This window comes from Camelus ferus, chromosome 1 (genome assembly GCF_009834535.1).
Source record: "Camelus ferus isolate YT-003-E chromosome 1, BCGSAC_Cfer_1.0, whole genome shotgun sequence".
NCBI lineage: Eukaryota > Metazoa > Chordata > Mammalia > Artiodactyla > Camelidae > Camelus > Camelus ferus.
In genome coordinates this window covers 36,317,466-36,329,603 of record NC_045696.1, presented here as the reverse complement: position 1 = coordinate 36,329,603, position 12,138 = coordinate 36,317,466, and the positions used below count along the sequence as shown (strand labels likewise).

The 12,138-nt window shown below is 32.1% G+C and overlaps 1 protein-coding gene across 3 annotated transcripts in view; it reads right to left on the bottom strand.

Annotated features, from left to right (window-relative positions):
• ARL13B (ADP ribosylation factor like GTPase 13B) overlaps nucleotides 1-12,138 on the bottom strand; it is a 63,067-nt gene that overhangs the window by 6,600 nt on the left and 44,329 nt on the right. For all 3 annotated transcript variants that reach the window (XM_014563110.2, XM_006189300.3, XM_032477708.1), the window contains 5 exons: nucleotides 10,650-10,755; nucleotides 9,900-10,102; nucleotides 7,211-7,325; nucleotides 3,361-3,586; nucleotides 800-916 (listed from right to left, as the gene is read on the bottom strand). In XM_014563110.2, coding sequence (XP_014418596.2) covers nucleotides 800-916; nucleotides 3,361-3,586; nucleotides 7,211-7,325; nucleotides 9,900-10,102; nucleotides 10,650-10,755 — 767 coding nt within the window. The remainder of the gene's footprint in view (nucleotides 1-799; nucleotides 917-3,360; nucleotides 3,587-7,210; nucleotides 7,326-9,899; nucleotides 10,103-10,649; nucleotides 10,756-12,138) is intronic.

Genomic DNA, 12,138 nt, shown 5'->3' with positions numbered 1-12,138 from the left:
TGCATCACCACCATAAATAACCTTAGGCTCCTATTCTAACCCCTAGCAGAGGTTAAAATAAATGTATGCTTATTAAATGTAATACTAGCAATGAGTCTTAAAATAATTCTCAGAGGATTATGTTACCATCTAAAGCCTTCTGGCAGGGCTAAAAAGACACTATAAACATATACGTTTAGATATTTGAGTATGTGAGCTACTATGCCTAATGCTAAAAAATTACTCAAAATTATTGTGCAGTTAGTATGTGAGTTACTATGCCTAGTGCTAAAAATTACAATTATTGTACAGTTAGTATGTCTTTATATGCAATATCCCATTTAATCCTCATGAATAGCTAAGAAGGTCAGTATGTACAATGGAAATATACTGGAAATATCACACATCTTGGTTTCAAATATCAACTTTCAGGATGAAAGATTCATTTTTTTTAAAACTCTTATTAGCCATCCATTCATTAAACAAATTCCTTTTAGCAAGCTGGGTACTGATATTTCAAATAGGACTTGAATCCATTACAGGAATTCCTCACGTAAAGGTTTATTATTAATTTTTACTAATTTTTAAATTTTTACTTGTTTTTATACCTTCATAAAACATTATTTTCTTACTAAAAAAAGCAGTCAATAATTAAGTTGATAAATTCTGAACAAAGTAGTTGGAGCAAAGAATTCTACACTTTTCACAAATTTGTAAGATAATGCATATACTGAATAAAAGCTACAAAATTTCTTTCTTTTTCTTCTAATATTGTTTAAAGCACTATTTCTAAATTTAGTATCAATATCAATTTACTCACCAGGAGGAGGAGGTGGGGGTGGTGTTGGGCTCTTAGGAGCAGAGTCATCTGTTTTAACAGGTTCTACACGGTGGCTCCTCTTCATTCTTAGTTTCTTAGTTTTCTTTCTACTGTTATCTGTAAGAATATGAACAAGGAACTTTATGCCTTTGGGAAAAAGTAAGCTTCTATAACAAAAAATAAAGAATAGAATTATTAGGCTATTGCTATTATTATTACCATAGGACTATATCTTCAAGTTAAAAATTGTTACCAATAATGAAATGTGAACTTGCTTTTACTTAGAATGATTTTTAAGTGATTGCTTATTGAATGAATGATTAATAAATATGATACAAATGGCAGATTCTATGAGAGATGATTCAGAATAAAAAAAGGTTCATATTTCCAAAAGTAACATTTTCCCCCAAATGTCATATTAAGTAAATGGAACTATCTAATTGCAGGGATTTCCATGAAACTAAGAATGGCCTGGGGATAAAGAAGTGTTGATTTGTCTCAGTAGGATATATAGAATGATTCTAGGTATTAAGTCCAAAAATAATCCTTTGAAATGTGAAAAAAGACCCCAATCAAATTTAAATACATTATTCATTAAAATAACCGCCAAACAAGATATGCTCAATATAAATATTTTAACCAAACTCACATTATTAGACCTTAAGAACTGAATTTGTATTTTTTTCTAAAAATAACTATCTACAGATTCTCATTTAAGCACATAAGAAAATTTTAAGTGCATCTATATCGTTAACGTATGAACATTAACAGTGTAAACCAGGATGGCATAGTAGTTAAATAACCAAACATCAAAGTCACTGAAATATTTTAGTTGAAAATCCCAAACTGCTAAATTTGTATACATATGTAATACATTTTCTAAAATGGGAATTATCTGGGAAACGTAAGGAACAGTCAAATCTATGAAGCCTACAAAGCAATGAGAAATACAAACATATTTAGAAACACACTATTTTTCTAAATACATTAGTGTCATTTGAGACACTTCACTCCAGATAGAAACAGAGACATGTTTTTACAATTAAAGCTGTAGGCTTTACAGCTGGGAGAAAGGAAAGAGAGATTCCAGAACCACATGGACTTGAGGATGGGCAGTAGCACAGGGTCATGGGAGAGCACAGGATATGGAGAAGCTGATCTAAAGTTGAAGGGAGCGTGTCTCAGCACAGCCACAGATGAGACATATGATCTTAAATTACTCAACCTCTCCAAGTCCCTGGTTTCCTATTCTATATAATGAGAATAATATATCCTAGGATTGCTATGCTGAATAACATAATGCTGTGTTAAATAATATAAAGCTTTTGAAACTATGCTTCAAAGTATAAAATACATTATAATTATTACTATTACAGTTATACAACTGACTTAGATCTTCCTATGCTATATGTTCACATCATCTATCAAGTCATTTTGCTCTTTACCAACACATTAGCGTTAGAAAGAATTCTTCCAATATATTGCAAGGCCACTTTAAGTCTACTTTTTGTTTTACTCTGTTAGAGCTATATGGGTACAAATGTGGCTACCCTAACTCCCCAAATTATAAAACACATAACTTTCAAATCTGATTATTTTTATACTGCAAAATATCCACGTTAGCTAATCTGCACCTCAGGGACTGAGATCTTATTTTCAATAACTCTTTGATACTGTACAAAAATTCTTATATAGCATGGAACCATACTGCTAATGTAGGAATGATTACTGAGTATCTCCCACGTGTTAGGCCCTGTGCTAGGAACACTGTAGGGTTATTTTTATTATAAGTAAACCTACAAGCCGGCTAAAAAAAGATGGCACAATGCCATTTTAGAGATGAGGACACTAGAACTGAAGAATGCTATATAAAAACATTTATCCAGTAGATGAAAAAGTCAGGTTGCTATCCCAGATTGTCTGAGTCCAAACGAAGGTTATCTCTTTATGACACCAAAAGACCTGAACTTCCTGTTAAATCACATAACCACTTAGAAAAAGAAAAGCAATTATGAATTGAAGATTCTATGTAATATTAAGAGGAAAATGACTATTTGATAAAGCTTTTAAAATATTCAGCTAATTATGTCTGCATCCAACAGAAATAACAAGTAAATAAAGGAAATGATGATTGTTACATTATGAGAATTAAGAAAAACAAAACAAAACAAAACAAACCTTCCAAAAGCCTTAAAGGTTTTAAATACATTCCAAGGATTCCTGGGGCTATGCAATATTCCAAATTTTAAAAAGTACAATTAAAAACGGAATTTTCTGTTGAAATTTGAAATTCTTTTCTTACAAATGACTATGAATAAAAATGTAAGTTAGCAAATTGACTAATAATTAATTAAAATTCATAAGAAAACTATGATACATATCACATTTGGAGATAAAATGCATTTTTTATGAAAATAATCATGACAAATGAAAGAAGTATTTTTTAAGTTTTATATATATAGTTCATTTGTTATTTACATGTTATATATTAACATATAAAACTTTAAAATAAATAAACAAATGATTACATATACATATTTTTTAACAACTAGATTTATCACCTGATTCTGATGATCGCTGATCTGTCTCATCTTCATTCTCCAACTGCTGTGTTAATGTCTCCTTATAATTTTCTACTATTCCAAACTCATTGTTTTTTTGGCTACTGTCACTGATCTGGCTCTGTGTCTCTTCTTGCTCATGCTCCATTTTGTGTTTCAGAGCACAGCCATCACTGTCTTTCTCCATATTTTGCCTCTTTTTCTCTCTTTCAAGTTTTTTTTCATTCTAACAAAAATGAAATAAATCATTTTTAATATAACAGTTGTATGTAAGACAGTTTTAAGGGATAAATCAAATAATCCAAGAGCACTCTGTAACTTCAGGGCATTGTAATATTTCTATGAAAAAATTATTTGTTATTTGCAGCAACACAGATGGACCTAAAGATTGTCATTCTAAGTGAAGTGGGCTGGAAAGAGAAAGAAAAATACCATATGAAAACACTTATGTGTGGAATCTAAAAATAATAATAATGATGATGATGATGATGATGATGATGACATGAACTATTTATTGTTTATAACTAAGATGACTGATTTCTTGAATATGTGTAAGCATATTTGACTGTCCTTTATGATTGGATTACCACATTCTGTTGATTCTTATTTTGTGGTTGGCTTTATTACTTTGATAAGCATGTAAGTTTAAAAAGCTTAAGCTCTAATCTGTTCTTAGAAACAATGATCAGCACATATATGTAAAGAAAAAAATGCAGTATATTGTATATATGTATTTACATGCAATATAATGTATATGTGCAAAGTGTAATAATTCTACCTAATAAAACTGAAAAAGGAAAACAAAAACAAAAAATTATTTGTTGAATGTATCATTAAAACACTCTATTTACCAAACATTCAGTAAACAAAGATAGTACAGAGGAAGAAAATAAGTATTACCAGTAATTCCCCAATCTAGAGATAACCGCTATCTGGTGTGTGTAGTTACTAAGAGGTGCTCTTCTTTGCCTACCCAGCACACATACAGACACCCCCACAGACACACATAAATGTGATCGATTGTCTCTCTCTATATATTCGTGTATTTTTTAAACAAAAAAGAACTAAGAATATACATTTCTTTCTTTGTCAATGAATATATGAAGTACTTAGAATAGTGCTGACACACACATAGCAAACCGTTAGGTAGGAAAGTATTATATAATGCTATATGTGTTAGCTATTATTACTTTCATCAATTACATTATCATTTTGAATAGCTCTATCATAACTTATTTTACGAATCCCCAATCAATGAACAAAAACATGATTGTCAGTTTTTCACTACTGTAAGAATTATAATTATTGAATTAGATCTTTAGAAATAAATTCCTAACAGTTGAGCTTTTGGATCAATGGGTAAGCACATTTTAAAATATGACATACCACAAACTTTTCTTCAGAAAAACTAAGGTCAAATTACACCACAGGCAAAGGATTAAGAGAGTGACATTTCTCCACAACTTTTTTTTAAAGAATTTATTCAGGGTTTTTTTTTTTTCACTTTTGTTGCATGGGGGAGGGGGTAATTAGGTTTTTTTTTTCTTTAATGGAGGTACTAGGGATTGGACCCAGAATCTCATGCATGCAAGGTAGACACTGTAGCACTAAGCTATACCTTCCTCCCTCCCTATAACTTTTAAAATGTTATATATCACTACCAGTCTTTCATATCACCACCAAACTAATAAATATTTATTACCTAATGCTGATTGAATTTGATTTATTCTTGATATCACTACTGAAGATAAGCTATTAAATACCCTTATTGCCATTCTTATTTTTTCTTTAAGGAACTATCCATGATAACCCAATACTCATTTTTCTATTAGATTCTCATTATTTACACAGTAATATTTTTACAGGTTCTTTTTTGTTGTTGTTGTTGCATGCGTCTCAAATATTTTTCATTAGGATTTGTTTGGATTTTCTTGTCTTTAACTCTGTAGAACAGCTCTTTAAAAACTAAATGTAAGATCTTCCTGTTTTTTACTTTATGACTTGTGGCTTGATTGTCCAATTTTGAAAGTTTCTCCTCCTCCAAGGATGTACAAATGTTTAACTATACTATGTGCTAGTATTTTTAAGGCTTCTTTTTTTAATACATTTAAGTATTCTGAAATTTAATTTGGTAAACAGTGTTCAATAATTTTACTTTTTGATTGTTCAGCTGTTCCAAGATTCTTTTCTCTCAGATTTAAAATGCCACCTTTATCTTACACTAAGTGTTTGTATTAATTTAGTTACTATTTGTTTCATTGATCTGTCTATTCTGGAACCAATACTTCATCATTTTTATTATCTGTGGTAAAATCAAAGGAATGAGGTGCTTCTCTAAAATGCAAACATTTCAAAGGAGAAGTTTTATGGAAAAAAAGAAAACTTGCCTGGTAAAATGGAGACTACGGATAATTTATTTTCATTTGTTTCATTTCTTTACTGATGGCCTTCTTAAAATTACTATAGTTTAAAAGTATAATAATTGCCCTTTCCCTATGCCACCAATTAACTCAGGGACTTCAATATGAGATATTCTATGTTGTATGTCAGTATTGTTCTTATCTTTATAATGTGAAAAATAACAATGTTGGTAGAAGTGCTAAGGCCTTCTACGAAATTATAGCTAAGGTACTATAAAATAATTGGTCATTATTTACAAGGAAAGCTTTATCACACACATAGAGTAAATTAATGTCGCAAAGTGAAAAATCAAACCTGATTTCTCTTTTCTCTACCAGTATTTTTCAAAGAACATAAGACAAACTTGACAAACATAATATTTAATAGGATGAAGACAAAACAATAGCTCAAGCTATTAAGACTACTTTACTTAGAAAAGTACATACTTAAGGAAAATGCAATGGAGTTAATAAAAAGATTAAATACAATTAGCCTTCTGCTATCTAAGCAACTTAACACCAAATATCTCATATTTCCAAGTATTCTGCAAAATAAAGCAATATCAAAAACTATCCAATCATCTTCTTACCTTTGGAGCTGCCTCCCTCCTCAGCAGCAGCCCCAAGGAAGAAATAATCATCCACCTTTCCAGATGAATACCTGTGTGGAAGGAGGCAGTGACAGGGGAAGAGGAATAGAAAACACAGAGGTGGGTCCAGCAAGCCAGCTGCCACATTAAGCTCTGAGAGAATGGAGAGGAGGTTTAGGAAGCTCTGCTGCTGAGGAGGCATGGCTGCTGAGGGCGAGGAAGGCAGGACCAGTGCAAACTCCGGACACCAGGAGAAAATGAAAACAAAGACACAGATACACAGACAGACAGACAAACAGACACACACACACACACATGCACACACAACCCCTTAACTTCTTCATGATTAAAATCTACAAATTAATTTTGGTAAACTATTTATTCTGATATTTAAAATGAAAATAAATGATATTCAGATATAAAAGAATTTATTATAGTTTCAAACATTAAGTATCCTGGAAAAATAATTAGAAAATCATTTATGTACTCTAATTCATCATAATCATCTAAATATTACTGTAAAGGGGTAATAACAGCAATAAAGGGAAAAGACAAAGTAAGTAAGAGTAAACATATTACTATCATATGAAATAAATGACAAGAAAAGATTTATAGAACAGTAACTATGACAGTTGCTACATTCAATCCTCATTTTCATTCTCAGTTAATTCTGAAATCATCTTCCCTTTTTATACTAGATCAGAAGGTAAATATGAAGAGGAAGAAAAAGCAGCAAACCTTCAGCCCATCTCTCCCATTTAATTTCTTTTAGAAAATATTTCTATTTCCCTGCCTCCTTTCTCAAATTCCAACTTGATATAAGATTTAAGATATAAACATCACATCTGCCACCATCCGTACCTCAATGATTACAGATGCTATTGGCTGGAAAGGATTAACAGTAACCGGTTCTGGGTCCAACTCAGCCAGACCACTGGTGCCATCGAGTTCGGCCTGCTCTCGCTCTCTTTGCTCTCTATTTTTTTGAGGAAAAAAAAAGTGGAATTCCTTATGAGAAAATGATGAACCATGTTAAACAAGTTTTGCAATAGGTTTAAGGCCATTAAATTCAGTGATTTAAACATCTACACATGGCTTTGAATTACTGAGAGATTTTCAGAAATCCTTATTCAGGTAAAAGGCTTCTATCTCCATGTAAAGATTAATCATTTGAACTTTAAAAGAAATGCTAACAAAAATGACTTTTGTTATGACTGATTTCTTAATGTCAACAGTGCATATTACTATTTTTCTTTGTGACAAGGGCTTATATTTATCAATTTATTAGTTACCCTCTCAAACCAATGCTGGTTGCCCTCTTCACTGATGTTAACCAGATAAATAAATCCTCTTCTTAAGGGCTGTGTCAAGTTATATATATCATATATGAACTAGACAACAACTCTTCTTTGCAAAAGTAGAAAAGGCTATAAAAATAAGTTCCCCTTTATCAATCAGATTAAATAAGTACTTCTATATTTTTTATCATCTCTGTGATTTATAGTTAATGTTGCCTGACAGATGAAGGTAATAAGTTACTAAAAGAAGCAGCTGAAGACAGAAACATGACTATTGTAGATTTGCAACTAGACTGTAAGTGTAGTATAGCAATGTCAATGTTCATTACTATGGCATTTATTAATTAAGTTCTACAATGGAAAGATACATCCTTTCATTCTATACCTAGGAAGCCAAGATTAAGAGACCTGCAATTTACTGCCCCTGTGACCTTGGACATGTATCTGGATCCTCAAGCCTCAGCTTTCCCATAAATGAGGATAAAAATACCTACTTCATAGGGTTATTTCAGATAAAGTATATGTGAAAGCATTCTGTAAATAAACATACACATAGGACAGTCATTGTTATTAGTGTTATTCATTTATTAGTAACCAATTTCAGGTATTTGATACTGATATACTATTTTCAGAAACCAATAGCAGCTTGTTTTACTGTTTTTTCAAAAATATCTGAACCTATTGGATTGGACTTAACAATGTAGAGGTTTTGTTTTTTTTTTTTAATTACACCTGTCTAAATGCCAATTTCCTTCTAATTATGGAGTCTCTGTTCAAAAGGAAAGGAATATCAGACCACAAGTGGCATGCCTAGGAGAAAGGAGGAAAGGGGAACAGGTATCAGAAAAGCGTGCCGGTAACATGATCTGGAATATCTTTATGGAAAAAGTAAAAACCGGGAAAAAAATGACTAATTAGATTTCTTTTATCCAACTTAATTTTTTTGATCTTTTTGTTTGTTTTGTTAAGTGGAGGAAAAGCAAAGGAGTCTTCAGAAAAGTACGGCCATATATTTTATTTTTATAAATACATAAAAGGTATACTTACATGAATGATTGGGTGTACTGAGCTTTATATCATGAAAATATACACTCTAGAATAGAAAACCAAAGATTCTCACAGGAATAGAACCTCATATTGGTATCAAGAGTGACCTAGATGACTGACCTGCTCATGATACTGAGCACTTGAGGACAGAAGAGTTTTCTCCAAATACTTATTTCCTTTAAGTCCTATCTCTGAATTAAATGAAAGATATCAGTAATCAGAGGATTTCCTTGACAGGGTAAAGGAGCACCTCACAACGGCATCACCAGGGTACCAAGTGGTTTCTTGCCTCCCAGGCTGTAACTACGGAAGCACATGGAAGGCCAACGTCACTTAGGTGGATGGAAGACAACTTTGGATCTTCTACGAGCTCACTTAGAAATGTTTCTTCTCTCCTCCTTTGCCATGTAACAATCCAGTGGAAGAGAAATCTTGGTATTAAGTGTTAAATTCAACTTCTAATCAAATCTGAGTAGTTTCTTGCAGCATTGATTATTGTAAATGATTCTGTGGTAGAATTTATGTAAATTTATTTTTGAACTTAGAGTTTGCTAAACATATTTTAAAAATTCCTTTCAGGCAACATAGTTTAAAAAAAATTTTTTAATGTGTTTTAATAACCCGAGATAGTGCAACTTAGTCTACTTTCAGACAAAACTAGTGTTGAAGATCAGATTTGGTTCATCTGGTTGATCCACTCACAGCTTCCCTTGTATTCTTGCTGAGACTAATGAAGGGTTTCTCAGCCTGCTGACATATTCCTGGCTGTGGGAGACTGTCCTGTGTGTCACAGGATGTTCAGCATCATCCCTGGCCTCTACCCGCTAGATGCCAACTGCACTCCACCTCTCCACAGCCGTGACAAGCAAAAATGTTCCTAGACATTGCCAAATGTCCTCTGAGAAGCAAAATCATCCCGTGGGTTGAGAACCACTGTACTGAAGGTATGTATAAGAAAAGAGAAAAATCTTAAAACTGTGGGAAATATAAATATCTAAGGAATAAATTTAACTACTACAACACCACCAGGAAAATCAGAACCCTATCACCCAAACTTGTGTAGGTCTACAGAAACAAAAAATTCACCCAGTGTCTTCCTTCATACAAAAAGAGGCAAACCTGAATAGGCAAAACTAAGAAATTGTTTATAAAAGTGTGGTGTTTTTTACTTTTCATACACACTGCTACAAAATTAATCTACTTACCTTTCTTCCCGTAATTTTCGTACTCGTTCAGCCCTTTCTCGTTTCTCTTGTTCCTCAAGAGCTCGTTGTTCTGTTGTGTCTCTTTGGATGCGTTCAGTTAAGGCATCAAAGTCTTTTGCAATGATATGCAGCAGCCAATAAAGGCCCTTTTTAATGGACTTGTCAATTTTCTTTCCATATCCCAAGACTGCTGAACAAGGTTCCTGAAAAATAGCAATTTATTTGACTTAAGGATTAAAACAAAAAGTTCTCTACAAAAACTTATTCATAAACCATTAAGTATAATTACTAGCAAATCAAAATTAAGCCATTAAATTAATGATATGAAGCACCTGCTTCTTTAACTTACAAAACACACCTTTGCAATGATCACTACATTAGTGTACATATAGGAGTTGAAATATTTTATGAATTATATCTATAAACTATGAGAGCTATTAAGACACAAGAAGCTGAGGATGCCAGTTAAATTTTAAACAAACTCACTGACAGATTAAAATTGAACTTACAGAAGAAAAATACTCCTCCTTATTAAAAATAGCAGAATGTTTTAACTCCTCACATGAGGGAATTCATGGCAGTAAGCATCTTTTAGGATTTACAGCCTAATGATCAGTTTCTGAAACCAGAATAAATGATTAAATCTGTCCATCTTTCTTAAGATTGCACAATAACTCTCCTGACATGATTTTTCAAAACTCATTAATAATTAATTAACATCATTCATAGGGCAAAAGACCAAAAACTTACTATTTGACATAGGCACTTGTGCTCATTGACCAGTTTTTCCAGAGATAGACATTCAATCACATCAGCTTCTCCTAAAGCCCCTTCCTTATCTTGTTTATTTGCCAACCTAGACAGACATAAGTGAAGTAGTTTTATAGCAAATATATAATCAGACAGCCACTTAAATATTTTGACCAGGTTCTTCTTGTTCCAAAGTTCTAACTCTATGATTACAGAACACACTGGTTTTAGAGAGTACTGTACTCTCTATTTCATCATTTTTCCTTTATTACTGCTAAAATAAGTTCGTAAGAATTGGCCTGTAAAAGGGAAATCATGTCAAGAAAATAAACACTAGATCAATAGTCCAACAAAAAGATACAAATAGAAAAGTAAGTGGATTAGTTTCCACAGCACTCAGCCATCAATTCCAACTTTCCCAGTAATTATATCCTTATCTTCTTCTTTTTTTAAACAGAGGTACTGGGGATTGAACCCAGGACCTTGTGCATCCTAAACATGCAATCTTCCACTGAGCTCCCTTATCTTCTTAAAACACACAACATCATGATGTAAAGACCGTTATCTCATGTCCTTTCCTTCTTAAAATACAAACTATCATGTTTTAAATACCCAAATATTTATCCTGAGCTTGTATTATTTGAGCTCATCTGCATTTCCACTGTGTGAATGTGTCCACATAAATGTTCAACTTACTGGAGAGGTGAGGCTACTTCTATCTAATTTACTTGGCATGGCACTGGGCACAGAAAACATTATACTCAACTAGGAACAAACTGGGGAACAACAAAAAACAAAACAAATTCTAAAAAAAAAAAAAGAATTACCACAAAATACCACTATTTGCCTATCAGAGGGCAGAGGTCAAAAAGTTGAGTAAAACACTGTCTTGGTCAAGGTTTGATAGATATTTCAAACAAATATAAATTATTTAATACATACACAGAATAATAAACCTAATGAACTCTTATCACTTATCTTTAAAAATTATCAATATTATACCATTCTTTTTGGTTTGATTTTGTGTAAACTTTTTTAAAATTGAAATACAGTTGACTTACAATGTTTCAGGTATACAGTCAAGTGATTTAGTTATACATATATATCTATCCTTTTTTCAGATCCTTTGCCATTATATATTACAAGATACTGAATATGTTCCCTGTGCTATACAGTAGGTTCTTACTGTTTATATATTTTATATATAGTGCATCTATTAACCCCAAAGTCCTAATTTATCTCTCTCCCTCAATATTATACCATTCTTGATTATCTGTATATCTTCCACTTCCCCTCTCAGTTATATCACTTCACCCCAAAATTTTAAAAAAATCACAATGCTACTATCACACCTAAGTTCTGAAAAAAAAATTCATCCTTCTCAACATCTTTTTACAAGTATTATGTCCAAATTCAAATCCAAACCAGACACATATTACAATTTATTCTTTCAAGTGTTTTTGAATCAGTATCACCCTCAAGGCCAACA